The following is a 15,313-nucleotide window of genomic DNA, read 5'->3' as shown; positions in this document are numbered from 1 at the left end:
TAAAGAAGGTCTCTTAGGCTTGTTTGGGGACCCCATTACCTCTCAGCTCAACAGGGGAGTATCACATCAGGATCAGCAAAAGCTCTCGGCATCACTGGAAACCAGAGATCGTCCAAGTGTGTGAAATCATGACTGCAGTGTGATAATAAAAGCACCAGCATCTCGGCCGGCCTGCAGCTGCCATTTGTCGTGTCTAAAACCGTTAGCCGATCAGTACGAACAGCAGTTACTATGTTATGATAACCTTGATGGCTTCGGCACTCACTGTACAGACTAGGGTCACGAGGTACGTCTAGGGATGTGGAAAACAAGCTTTTCTCATGTAAAGCATTTCACGCAGCCTAACTTACAACAACAATTATATGTAGTGTCGTGTGCAAAAGCGACAAAAAGGTAAAATGGTGTTTAAACTTCTAATAAGCTCATGCTAACATAACAGGGAACACAAACTAGGTTCATGCCTCACTTCACCAGATTGGATACTGGGGGTATCCTTATAAGTCCCTAGTATATGGTTGTAAGGTATCCGGAGTATAGTTACCCCAGATATCCCCCATGGGCAGAAGCATGTATTATGCCACCTATGGTAGACCATTCAAACTATCTCTACAGGCCTGCCATTGCAGCCTGGGTAAGCTGGAGCTGGCACCACTTATGAACAATTAAGCTTTCCCTATTTCTAAGGTCACTGCATTTAAAACCTATAAGTCACCCTATGACAGGCCTTTTCAATCCTGAAGGCAGGGTATTTGGTTCTAAGTGTGAGGGTGCCCCTTCGTGAGCAGGGCACCCCTACAGCCTTTGGGGTCCATTCTCCCGGGTTGTAAGTGAAACAGCCATATAACATATAGAAGGGCGCAGCGTCATTACGCGATGACCTTCTCGAAACTGTCTGTAACAAACCCTGCTGTGTTTGGTATCAAGCATGTTGGAATCATACCCCCACACAATAAATTATGTGGGAGGTATGAATCCAGGCACTGTAAAGGCCCTTGTTAGGCCCTCAGTGCTCCCAGTACCAGCCTTCTAGACTTGGACAGCACAACTGGCTGCTGCCGAACAGAGACACCATTCTGCCCTCCTGCTTCAAAGCTCGAGTAGAGGAAGGCAGAACAATAGGCATCCTGTCACAGGGAGGTGTGACCACCTCCCAGACAGGATCTTATTTTTTCACAACAAAATGTTATAGTCAACAGCAAGAGGACGCTCGACAGGGCTTTGCACAAAAACATAGCTGGATCCAAGTCACGGATTTTGCATTAAGATACACAAGGAAAGATTCTGTATATGACAACTGGTCATGAAACCAAGTAATTATACTGTCACCCATCTATAATAAATATAATAAAGCACAGAAAATCCGTCTAATACCAAATAATCTGCATCACAATTATCTGTAAATCCTGCCATTGCATATTCAAATCATTCTACCGGGGAATCAGGAATAGGCTCCAGGTAAATCCCCAGATAGTCTGCCCATCTCTTTCATATCTTGGGAAGGTTCAGTGGACAGCTCCAGGCAGCGAAGACAGGTACCTCAAGCCCCATGCAGATATCCAAGCCCTTTTTTCAGACCCCTAAAGAAGGTGGGGGGTATCTTTCCAATGTTTCGCAATAGAAAGCTTTGCAATTGTGAGGCCCAGTAGCAACAAATGCTGTTTCTATATATTTCCCCCTATTTCATCCATGATATGCAGGAGGGTCAATCTGGCTGTATTAGGGACATCCCACCCCAGTACCATTGGCAAACAGGAAAGAACACCATACCAAAATTGTACAAGACCAGACGGTGTGTAAAAAAAGTGCAGTCAATCACCCCGCACCTCAAGCAGAGCGGGGAGGTGATTAGTCCTGCCCGCCACAGCCGGTGCCTAGAGTAGTACACTCTGTGCATGAATTTGAACTGTATGTATCTCAGGCACGCCGCAATGGCAGCACCACACAGGGAATCCAGCGCCTTGGTCTCCCTCGTGTGGGGCAGTGTTGTGTGGCTATTGGTAACTATTGTGCAATAGATTTTCGCAATCTTGTGTTCCCCAAGGTCCCCCATAATCCCCTTAGCTTCAATGGGGCTAAATTCAGGGATGGACTCCTGTAATGCTAAGTAAGGGGCTGTCATATAGATATGCTTTGCCTACACACTATGTTAAGTTAGCATGAACTTATTAGGAGTTTAAAAGCCATTTTACCTTTTTGCTGCTTCTGCACACGACACATAATTGTTCCTTTAGCTTTGAGCCCAGTAGAATGTTTTGCTCCACACGAGAATAATATGCTATTGCTCTGATATCAGCTTTGCTTGGTGAGCTGTGTCTGTACAGTGAGTGCTGAAACCTTCAAGGATATCTCAACACAGTAGTTGTTATGAGGTCTGATCTTCGCACATTCCTAGACATAACATACATGCAGCTGCGGGCAAGTTCTGACTTTAGGTGCGTTTTATATTGCATTGCACAGAGCATAAAAACACACTTGATGGTGCTTCGCATGCAGAGAGCTGGTGGAAGATAATGTGATCCATTACCACTAGGATCTGAGGTATGGGGCTGCCCTGCTAAAACCCAAAGAGACCTTCTTAGATATATTATAATATACTAGCTAGGTAGGGTGAGAATTAGGTGTTGTTTAACCTTCTTCGCTTTAGCATTTTAACATGCTTTCACCTTTTGTATTCTATGGACTAGTAACTATGCTGATTATTTTGTTTCTTATAATATGTTTGCTTGTATTAGCTAAGATACTGCGTTTGAGAACACTGCATTAGAAAATAAACATTTCAAATGTGCACACGTCCTCATTTACTCCTTGTTCTGGATTGAAATTATTGTATAACGAAAGAGTGTTCATGTGTTCCACCTTTTGTATTCTAAGGACTATTAACTATGCTGATTATTTTGTTTCTTATAATATGTTTGCTTGTATTAGCTAAGATACTGCGTTTGAGAACACTGCATTAGAAAATAAACATTTCAAATGTGCACACGTCCTCATTTACTCCTTGTTCTGGATTGAAATGATTGTATAACGAAAGAGTGTTCATGTGTTCCACCTTTTGTATTCTATGGACTAGTAACTATGCTGATTATTTTGTTTCTTATAATATGTTTGCTTGTATTAGCTAAGATACTGCGTTTGAGAACACTGCATTAGAAAATAAACATTTCAAATGTGCACACGTCCTCATTTACTCCTTGTTCTGGATGGAAATGATTGTATAACGAAAGAGTGTTCATGTGTTCCACGTTACCTGAGGTGTACTAAGTCCATGTTCTGGTTTGTCTAAACATTGGGAGTTTGTAATAACCAATGAGACACTATAGCTAGTCTGGTAGGGGATTTTGGGTACGAAGGTGAGTTTTGGCACACCCTAATTCACTGAGGTTCCAATTCTCTATGCACAGTTCTGTATGAGAACGGAACCCCTGCGGCAGGGCAAAGGCATCAAGGAACTGCAAGTATTTATGGAACTGCGATCTAGGTATCACATATTCTTGTTGCAACTTCTGAAAGGATTTCAGCGTCTGCCCATGAAAAACATCCCCAACAGTGGAGATAACTATTCTATCCCATTGAAAAAACAGAAAGACCGGCCTGTAGCAGCAGGAGGCCTTTGCCCCAAAGGGGGGCCTCCTTTGTTACTCTACCCCACCACTCCAGTTGCCGAAGGGTACGCTGCCAGAAGCCAAAAACTGTGGCAGTCGCCGGGGGCGGCACCCTCTGGACCGCGCCCGCATACAAGACGGAATGTAATGGTCCGACATATCCCCTGGCCACCAATCATTTAAGATAAGTAAGTGTGAGGCTGCATAATAGGCTTTAATGTCCGCGTTGCCAATCCATCACAGTAGGTTAACTGGAAACAGGTGCTCAAGGCAACCCTGGAAGACCCCCCCAAAGAAAGTGGTGAAGGGGAGCATCGAGCTGTGTGAACCAGCTTGGCGAGATCAAGTAGGGATGATTTTGAAGCTGGTATAATAACCAAGGAAAAGAGACCATCTTAAAGGTGGTGGATCTGCCGAGCAGCGAAAGAGGAAGGTGGGACCAAGCACGAGTTTGTTCCTTGATCTGAATCCCCAGTGGTGCCAGATTCCTCTCCCAAGACACAGACTGCAACTCAGTCTAGAAGACAACAAGGTATTTCTCCCAGACAGGATTTAGTGTATTGGGGCAGGGTGGTAGTGCTTGCCAGCGCCACATACTATGCTTGCAAGGCACATTTGAGGCCCTCAATGCATAGTCCAGCTGAAACCAGTTCAGGGAGCCATTGGCTCTCTGTCTGGCATGACACTGGACAAATTACAGGGGAGTATCCTCCCCCTTGTCCAGCCCATCCTTAGGGGAGGACCCCTGTATCATTCCAACCCTTTCATTAGGGTATTTATTGGCTTACCTGTGGGTGGGTCCCAAGATTTATCGGGGGACACAATACAAACCAGGCACCACTTAAACTTCGACCGTCTGGGTATTACGAACTTTGCTAGTCTTTGCTCTGGGCATCAAGGCTGCAACCAGGACAACGCCTGCTGCTTCTGATCTCTTTGCCCGGCTTGTCTGCTGCAACGTATGTGCCTGTGCTTCATACAGGAACCCATTCAGGACCTGTGGAAATCCAAGACAACTGAAGTAATCTCCCTTGAAGTGAAGGAGTCACCTCCCTGTGTCTGAAGGCACAGCAACTAAGCTAACTGGTCTGCTGATCATGTGCTCCTACTGACTCCAAAAGGCTCAGCAACACAGGTAATAGCGCTTCACATCCCTCAATGCCTGCCCTGCCCTCTCACCAATTTGGAGGCCAGTATACCTCGCCAGAACCGCAGGAATTGAACCCCTGGACACCATATTGACTTGCAATTGCAAAGGCTTTTTGTCTTCCTTCCTCCAAGATCATCGGGCTCCAAGTACCCCAACATCAAGCATTTCCAGTTACCAGAATTCTGCACCACACCACATTGCTTTCATCGTGGGCCTACTTCTTTGGTAGCTGTTCGAGGTCCTCTTGCAACTCCAGTGCCTCCGGGTCCTGTCGAGGTTCACATTTTGTATTCTTTGGGCTCCCCTGCTTGTTTGGAGCCTGTCCCGACTCTTCTGCTTGTGGTGAGTCTCTTGGTCCTTGCTGGTCCCAACATTGCACCTTCTTCTACTCCTTAGTAGGTTGCAGTTGCCAAAGCTGACAGATCTTCACTTCTTTAATCCACCTTTTGGTTCCACCGGATACTTTCACCTTCTCCAGCAGCAGCATCTTCCTGAAGTCTCTATGTCACTTCGCACCTATGCTCCTGACTTCCCTCATGCAGGTTCCTAAGGTATCCGCGGGTGGGGTGGCTCTCCAACCTCTTGTCTTCCACTGGGTTTCTTCAGGGTCCACTGGGAAGGGTCCTCTTTTTTCAAAATTGCAACCGTGACTTACCTGTTGACTTGCATTGACCTCGCGGTCATGTTGTCACTCTGCACATACCTCAGTGGGGCTCCTGGTTACTTACCTTGGGTGGTTTACTTGAGTCCCCAGCAGTTCTATGTCCTCTGGGTATAGTCTGGACTCAAGTCATGGTTTGCATACCACTATTTTAGTATATGGTTTGGTCTCTCCCTGGTGACCACTGTGTATGCTGTGCCACTTACCTGTTTCTATCGTAAAGTATTGTGTGCATTGTGAATATCTCTGGCTAGGGGATACCTGTATGTGTTTGTGAGTGTCTTATGATAAATACATATTTTTATAAATACACTTTTTTTTTCACTTAACTTATACCTTTAAGATTATTTTCTGGTAAAGCAAGCTGCTTTACACTCCTTCTGGAAAAAAGCCTGAAGGCTGCTCTCTATAGCTTCCACTTAGAGAGCTTTCTAAGGTTGTCTAAGACCACTAAAATCCCAATAAGGGTTGTCCTGATCAGTGCAGGGTGTTTGCTTACACTAGTGTACATTATATACAGAGCCAGCCTCTCACACCTACTCAGCTGAGGATTATTTTCACTACCATTACGGATATATCTGGGTATAAAAGACGTGTAGGGGTCTGTGAGGAAGCATGATAGATATACTCAATTGATCCATACAAAATAAGAAACCAACCAACGTTGGTGGCGCCATGCCGTGTAGTTTCCACTGATCTGCAGGAAGTGCGCATTTGTGGATGACATAAACTTAGGATGGTGCCAGACTGATTTCATGCACCCCCACAGGATATGTTGTCCCTTACACCAGCTAGATCACAGTGCTACCATAAGCCCCCCTAACCTAGACAGGGAGCAAACAGTTCTGGCAACTACTGAACATGAACACTGTTCCCTTAGGAACCTTTCTAGACCTAGAACCTTTAGCACAGACATTTGTGCTTTCTCTCTCTCCAAGTGAAATATACAAAGAATACACAAAGGGACATTTTCAATATTTATTGAACCAAAGTGATTCTTGTATAGAAAATATGTGCTGTAATGATCAATAGAAGCAGACAAAAGTTATGAGTGCCAAAATAGTGAATAAAACACCATCTTGTTGAGACAACTTATATATGCATACATACACAATAATATAACAATCTAGCATACTCCTACGATGCAAACCATAACCAGCGGGTTTAGGGTATCAATGTGTTTCTGCCAAGAAACCCCGACTGGATGATCTAACCCTTTTACCTGGTGGGTAAGAGTGTGTCTCTGCGATGGCCAGTTACCAAAAGGAATACATAAGCTGTTCTTTCTATGGAGAAGACAGTCATCCCAAATGGATGGTGGAGGCTATAGACCCCAGCAGCATGCTGTAGGTGAGGGTCAAAAGAGGCTTCATCTTCAGAATGTGGGGACCCAGAAAGAAGGTACCGGGTGGAATAATTTCCAGAAGGGGACCAGCCAGTGACACAGATGACATTTCCTAGACATATCCAGTGTGAAGGTATCAGATCTGAGGCATGTTACCCATGTCCAAAAGAGCAGGAAGCATAGTGTTGCATGACCCAGAGCAAGGGTAGGCCTAGTGCTGCTCACTTTATGTAGACAAGTAGTGACTTAGCAGCAATGAACCTAGAACCAAGATGGTTCAAAGTGCAGTCTTGGATCCCTGTAGGGAGAGGAGGCCTCAAGGCTGGGGGAGGTTGGTGGTCTTAGCAGCCGAAGACCAGCATAAGGTATCTGGGGTTGTGGACAACTAGCGAGTTGGGTGTCCTTTCAGAACCCCTTACCACTTGTAATAAATCAGTATGTAAACAATACCTGTGCATATTGGCCAATTCTACCTTGGAATAATCAGCTGGCCCGGCGTGTGTGATAAGGTGGTTCTGACCATTAAATTCACCTGGATTCTTTGCTTTTTGATCATCTGTTGTTTGACCTCTTACTGTCGGAGAGCTTCATACCTGTGACTCACCCACAGTAAACTCATGGTAAAATTGCCAGGGTCTACATTTTATGATAAGGCCGCTGGATCGCAGGCAGGTAAGGGGCACTGGGCGGGTTACATGTGGGCAAATGTGCACATGCATGTGCAAACATGTGAGGCCTGCGAGTAGTAGACTCCTGTTGTTCACAGCCCAGGAACATATGCGCAGGCAGTCTGGAGCAGAAGGGACTCAGCAGGTTTGGGAATTATCATGGGATAGGCCTTATATTGTTGCTGGACACAGATAGGAAAGACATTGTGCTTTACTTCTTGTCTGCATAAACACTCCATTGAACCCTATGGAAAGACTTCCCTAGATAGCAGCTTTGCTTCCCCGTGGGCTTGAGACACCCGGGTCATACCAATGACCAAATACCAATGTACAGTGTAACCTGTCTGAAAAAACAATACTGTAAAGTCCAAAGTCATATCTGTACGGCTTATGGGTCATCCAGAAATGTAATGTTTCTCAGGAACAGAGCCCAGGCTATTGTCACCATGCTGGGTGGGGTTATTTACTCTACTCTTCAGCAGTAGGAACAAAGGCCTCCCCCACAAAGGGAGCAATTAACCCATATTAGGTCAGCTCCTCAGAAGGACATGGTGGGGTGGATTGCTCTGCATCATCATTCATCCAGCTGTCAACCTGTGCCAGGAAGAGGGCCAGACCAGGTCCACTACCCAAAGGGAAGGTGTCCAGAGTCTGGAGCCCAATAAGGAGTTGGGCACTTTTAAAGTTTAGATGGGGCAGGCCCTGGCAGTGATATCAGCAAGGGTTGGAGCTGAGAACCCCGCAGTACATGTGGCAATTGACTCTTGATTGACATCTTCTTGAAGTATACCAGAAGGCTGTTCAGGAAGGTTGAAACAGGGGCAGAGAGGTGATGTGGCACCTCAGGATAGGCCAGAGGTGCTTCCCTGCTAGTAACTCCTGCCCCCACTTAAAAGGTCCTGCACAGGGCAGAGACATCTTGGTTGATTGTGCTTTTCTGCAAAACACTGGACTTGGAAACTGACGCCATGGGCAATTGGAAGGAAGAACCCACTGACTGCCATATGGCCTCAGTGCTCTGACTCAGATTGACTGCAGGACCAGTGGGGCACTCCCCTGGACCAGGAGGCTGGTCCCCTTAGACCCCTTGAGGCCATTTGGGAGAATGATTGGACAGCTGCACACAGAAGGAGGGAAGCCCAAAGGAGAAGCAAAATGAAAGGCTGGCACAGGAAGCCATTGAAGCCAGCTCCCTGCAAACTTCGTCCACTTTGAGGCCAGGAGGCCAGGTCATTAGGGCTTGCCAACAGGAGCAAAACGAGCCAAAGACCATCCAAATTGGCCCAGGGCCAGAGATATGCCCTTGTGAATTTTGGTGACCTTTGACCCCTATCGACCAGTGCGAGCAAGTGGAGCTTCACTGGCAGTTGATGGTTGTTCTCCGGGAAGGGGCAGGCTCCTAGAGGTTGCCCCATGAGAGATGATAAGCAGAAATCACTGCTGTGCTTTCCCCGCGAGAGCAGGAGGGGGCCTACGACCCCATCCTTGGGTCCCGAGATGACCAGCGCTACAAGGGAGCGCCATTGCGTTCTCCCATTTGAAGAGGGAAGGGGCACAGAACCCCATCTCTGGGCACTGAGAAGATAAAAGGAGGACAGGGGAGTGAAGCTGCACTCCCTCCCCGCAACAAGCACGATTATGCCTGCTGCCCGCAGGAGCGGGCAGGGATGCAGGGAAAGAGCGGGCGATTGCTACGGCCACACAGAGAAGTGCAAGTGTGCAGGACAGAATGGAGCAGCTGCCTAAGCTGCTCTCCAATGTTGGAAGATAGAGACAGGGTGCCCGGGTGGGACCAGGCACCTCGACAAAAACAAAGCTGGAGCACAAGTAGTCTCTAGGGCTGAATTATTAGGTGTTGTAATTAAATTGGGTTATCATCTAACAGTTATAATCAGTACACAGCGCTCCCAATCATGATCAACGATATTAAGTGCCCTCAGTCGTGCTTACATGTTATTATTACATTTAATCCTATGATATAATGCTGGTTGAGAGAATGAGGTTAACAGCTGCTCACTTTGGTGTCTTTCGTCTGAAGCAAAACCCTTTTGAGCGAGCAAAGTATCTTTACCCTTTCTATTCCCGCGTCATAGCGAAACGGAAGTAACTTCTTCTTCGCCATCGTAGTTACCAGGGTCTAAACGCCAGGAGACGGCTTGATCCGCCGAAAGAATACGGAATTATCGGTTAAGCAGAGCACGAAACACAAGGTCAGGTACCCACTGCCCAATATTTGGCATATAGCTTGTTGCGCTTTTGAAGGTGACAGTTCGATTATATGTGCACATTAATAACATGTGCATTTTTTGTGCAGAGCTAATCATTTTGACAATCTCCGATTCTCACGTAAGTGCGTTTCATTTAATATTCGTGTTGTTGACAGCATGGGTAAAGCACTACGCACATTTTTGGGTACATAATCTCACAGGCACGGACACACAACATTTGAGCATGGTTTGAACTACAGCAAGTAATTATATGTTTTAAGTATAAATGTATACAGTTTGATTTGGGTTGTGATTATGGTTATGTTTACATTTTCAACAGCTGTGGCTCCCTGAGGAAGGACAGTTAATGTCCGAAATGCATTGGAGCTTATAAAAGGAGGAAAATGTGCTTTAAAGTAATGAATGAATATTCAAAGAATGTATGAAAAATTCATTATGATGAGATCAATCGCAAAAAAAGAAACATAAGCAAATAAAAGAAGGAAACAAATGAACTGAAGTGGAGTCTTCATTTCAGAGGAGCCAATACAGAGTGCCTGTTGGGGATGTGACCAATGACCTATTGGCCGCACATTTAGTTATTTGATAAAGGACGCCTACAGACGGAAAGCGTCACCCGACAGCTGCACCTTGACTCAGTAAAGTAAACAGAAAGATATTGTAAATTTGAAGCTGTGCATCAATCCCACATCTCGAAGTAACGTTCTACAGATCCGCCACGGGGAATTGAAAGCACGTCCACACTGCAAATTAACATGTCATATGAAGATATAGCAAGAAGCACGGACGCAAGAGCCGATACCTTTGCTTTTAAGGAGGATGAAGCCTCTAAAATATACGCATTAATCAGGGAAGAATTCACACAATCAACCACCCAAAAGACCAAGGAACAATATTTAAAACAACTAATTTACTTATCAAAAAGGGAGGTCAATCAGAAATTGTATGCCAGCACGTTAATCCGGTACCACCGATCGCAACGAATCCCCCGCGGCCTTCATATTGCTTTGAAACCATCACTATGCAAAAACTCTAAAAACTTTCAAGATAAGTGGTACGCGATCTTGAATAAATGCTCCCTGGATTTAATTTTACTGATCATTGAGGAACTCTCTGGCATTTTGGAAGAATTTACAAAAGAAATAGCCGAAATATCAACAGAGTTAACTGGCATGATGACAACGGAAGAATGGTCCAAGACACTGGAGGAGATCAACGACCAAATAGCTAAACATTTCAGAGAGATAAATGAAAGAAAAATCAGGAAATTTAAAAGGGACACCTTAGATTACAAGCTTGGGGAGGTGTACACCAGGGCAGAAGTGTACGCCCAAAGGAGAAGGAACCGTCCGTACACACAACACACAGATACGTCATCATCAGAAAGTGACAGTTCCAGTAGACCCCAACAAGGAAGACCCCAACAGGGGAGATCCCAACAGGCAAGCTCATCGCGAACAACACCAATGACTGAAGAAAGACGAGTAACCACAGCTACCACTGAGGAAAGACGAGCAACTACAGCTACAACGAGTGCTTTTTTAGAGGAGGGCCTTCCCGAAACCGAAGAACCAGGAGGGGAAAAAACTAAAGAAAAGGAGCATCCCAACACCAGGAGTACGACGGCACCCAAAAAGGACAAGGAGAAGAAAAAGACAGAAGTCAAGAACAACTAGTGATCAACATATCGGATCACAATATATCCATGGAGGAAAGAAAACTATTACAAAAAGGAACCTCGTTTGTTCCCACCACCAACACAGACACATTGGAACTTGAAATAAGCTTCTTTAAATTGATGAGGAAAATGAGGCTTAGACATTTCTTTGATAATATTCTACCTGAAAAAACAGATGAGCAACCTGATCAATTGATGGGATTAAGACAAGACAGTACATTTCAGGCACCAATCAGTCACAAGACATTGGACTTGTTTGAGAAAATGGTTAAACAGGATTTGAATAAAATCAAATACAACAAAAAACACAAGAAAAACATAACACAAAAGGATATGGGTATCCTAAGGAAAATAGCCAACAATGAGAAAATCATATGTGTTAAGGCAGATAAGGGTGGCGCACTCGTCATCATGAACACTTCCATGTATGAAAGAAAGATAATGGAACATCTCTCTGACAAGGATACATATATGGTATTGGAGGGTAACACCACCAGAGAATTCATGGAAGTACTAAAAAGTATTGTTGAAAGGGCAGTAAACGATGGCACAATCAACGAGAGAACCAAAAGTTTTTTGATAAAACAGAACCCAAAAAGTCCACGACTACATATGATTCCAAAAGTACACAAGAATTTATTGGATCCTCCAATGAGACCAATATTATCAACTGTCAACAGTCTACATCAACCAATAGGTCAGTATCTGGACAAACATTTACAACCCATGGTCAGGGAAATGAGAACATATATCAAAGATACGACAGATTTTTTAAACAAACTTCAGAGCATAACCAAGGAAGAAAATGAAGATTTGATTCTGTGTACATTGGTTAATTCAGACTTGAACCAACCCTTGCAAACTTTCCTCATGGAACTTATTCTGTTTACTTTGTACAGAAGTTACTTCATATATGGCGACAAGTGGTACCAGCAACTGGTTGGCACATCAATGGGCAACTGTGCCGCACCAGCATACTCCAATATCTTCATGGGAGAATATGAAAAACGTCATATTTTTCACATAAAATATGGCAACAGAACATCAAAATGCGGGTACGATTTATAGATGACATTTTCATCGTATGGAAAGGTACAGAGCAACAATTACAAGGGGCACTATCCATACTAAACACACAAGACGAACACATTCAACTGACATGGGAAATCGCCAAACAAAAAGTCACCTTTTTGGATGTGGAAGTGACACAAGGACCAGAGGGTTTCACGACAGACATATACCGGAAACCTTCAGACCGGAACAACATGCTACATCATTCAAGTTTTCACCAAATATCACTGAAAGATCACCTTCCATTCTCCCAAATGGCTAGAGTGAAACTTATCACCTCGGATCCTCAAAAAGCAGAATTAAGGATAAAGGAAATGGGGGAACGATTTAAGGATAAAGGATATCCAAAAACGACAATAGAGAAGGCTGAGGAACTCATAAAAACAAAAACCAGATAAGAACTGCTCATCTCAAGGGTGAGAGCAGACAAACAAAGAATTGTAGCGGTATCCAAATTCTCTACCTCAAGCACACGGTTCAAAAGAATCATAGTTAAACATTGGCCAATGTTGAATTTGGAACTGGACTTCAATAACATTTTTGCATCAACTCCATTGTTTGCTTACACAAGGGGAAAAAATTTGGGGGAGATACTGAAAGAAGAAAGATCCAATGAGACACAACATAGAGGCACACGGCCTTGTTTCGATTGCAGCAATTGCAACAACGTCATCATTAGCAACGTAATAACCCACCCCATGAGGGTACACAATATCAAACTGAAGGTCAAAGCAACGTGTGACACTTCCAATGTTATTTACTTGTTAAAGTGTCCTTGTGGAAAGGTATATATTGGAAAAACTGAAAGAAAAGTGAAAACACGGATTGTAGAACATAAGTCAAACATTCAGACAAGGAACAGCAAATCCGTGGTGGCATGTCATTTTATGGAAGCCCACCACAACATTTCCCAATTGAAATTTCTAGTACTTGAAGTAGTAGAAAAAAAAGAAGGAAGAAACAACAACCAATTTCTACTACAAAGGGAAAATCAATGGATATATAAGTTAGGATCCCTGAAGCCAAATGGCCTCAATGAACGGATTGAACTTTCGTGTTACTTATAAATTGCTGTAATTATATCTTATGTATGACCTACACCATTTGAAAGGGCGACGCCGCCCATCACTTGGTTATTAATGGTGTTTGATTGTGTCAATATTTTACAGGATGCTATTGGGAATTATACATTAGCCATAACATGTAATGCTGGGGATGAACTTTCACCCGTTAACCCATTCATGCCCATTTATATACACAACCACATGGCTGCATCGATTTGCAATTAGGTTCCACTTTTTTGTAAATATGTTCCATTCGTCTCATTCGTATTTTTCGCCTACTAAGGTTCCGTTTATTCCATATTTCCAATGAGTTATGTAACTCATTTCCAACGTTTTTATTTTTATTTTTATTTTCGGCCCGATTACAACGAACACGTGAGTCTTTCGTCTGAAGCAAAACCCTTTTGAGCGAGCAAAGTATCTTTACCCTTTCTATTCCCGCGTCATAGCGACACGGAAGTAACTTCTTCTTTGCCATCGTAGTTACCAGGGTCTAAACGCCAGGAGACGGCTTGATCCGCCGAAGGAATACGGAATTATCGGTTAAGCAGAGTACGAAACACAAGGTCAGGTACCCACTGCCCAATATTTGGCATATAGTCTGTTGCGCTTTCGAAGGTGACAGTTCGATTATATGTGCACATTAGTAACGCGTGCATTTTTTGTGCAGAGCTAATCATTTTGACAATCTCCGATTCTCACGTAAGTGCGTTTCATTTAATATTCGTGTTGTTCACAGCATGGGTAAAGCACTACGCACATTTTTGGGTACATAATCTCACAGGCACGGGCACACAACATTTGAGCATGGTTTGAACTACAGCAAGTGATTATATGTTTTAAGTATAAATGTATACAGTTTGATTTGGGTTGTGATTATGGTTATGTTTACATTTTCAACAGCTGTGGCTCCCTGAGGAAGGACAGTTAATGTCCGAAATGCATTGGAGCTTATAAAAGGAGGAAAATGTGCTTTAAAGTAATGAATGAATATTCAAAGAATGTATGAAAAATTCATTATGATGAGATCAATCGCAAAAAAAGAAACATAAGCAAATAAAAGAAGGAAACAAATGAACTGAAGTGGAGTCTTCATTTCAGAGGAGCCAATACAGAGTGCCTGTTGGGGATGTGACCAATGACCTATTGGCTGCACATTTAGTTAATTATATAATTATAACATGTAGCGCTACGCTAACTGGGGAACGACCCCTTGTTGCACTGCCAATGTTCCTAAAAGAGGGAGTATTCACGTTTATCACCAGTGTTGGGGAACATTGGCAGTGCAACAAGGGGACGTTCCCCAGTGAGGGGACCACTACATGTTCTATTTTCTACTCACACTTCAGAGGTTAGAGAGCAAAGCCCTGCTGCACACTACAACTTCAATACTTTTCTTTAAAATTGATAAATTAAGGAGTGTGTGAACCTTATACTTTTAAATTATATAATTATGCCTCGATCTTGGCCCAAAAAGTTTCTATTTCACCATTATCTAACTTACCTCTTTCCTTCTCCAGGTCACAGGCTGATGCTCCTGAGGGAGGAAGAGAAATATCAGACTAAGTTTGTGTTTGCAATTTATGTAGCTCATGATGAAGGTGTGAGTACACTCAAACATATCAAAAATAACATTCACATTAGTAGCACTCCCACTGTCCCCTTTTGGGGATGAACACTAAGAGCATACACTGACGTCACACTTATATAAGTAAGCACCACCCTCCCCCATCAACAATAGGTAAAAGAGAGCCATGTACAACAGACACTATAGACTAAAATATAATTCACAGGAGTATTGATCACAGCCGCCCCAACAAAAAATCAAAACAATGGACTATTGAAA

General features: G+C 43.7%; 1 protein-coding gene across 1 annotated transcript in view; it reads right to left on the bottom strand.

Annotated features, from left to right (window-relative positions):
* LOC147710102 (uncharacterized) overlaps window positions 1-15,313 on the bottom strand; it is a 671,165-nt gene that overhangs the window by 438,743 nt on the left and 217,109 nt on the right. The window contains exon 4 of the mRNA XM_086919316.1: window positions 14,972-15,004. Coding sequence (XP_086775442.1) covers window positions 14,972-15,004 — 33 coding nt within the window. The remainder of the gene's footprint in view (window positions 1-14,971; window positions 15,005-15,313) is intronic.

This window comes from Lissotriton vulgaris, chromosome 5 (assembly GCF_964263255.1).
Source record: "Lissotriton vulgaris chromosome 5, aLisVul1.2, whole genome shotgun sequence".
NCBI classification, from domain to species: domain Eukaryota; kingdom Metazoa; phylum Chordata; class Amphibia; order Caudata; family Salamandridae; genus Lissotriton; species Lissotriton vulgaris.
The sequence above is the reverse complement of the archived record's forward strand: the minus strand, read 5'-3'. Positions and strand labels throughout refer to the sequence as shown.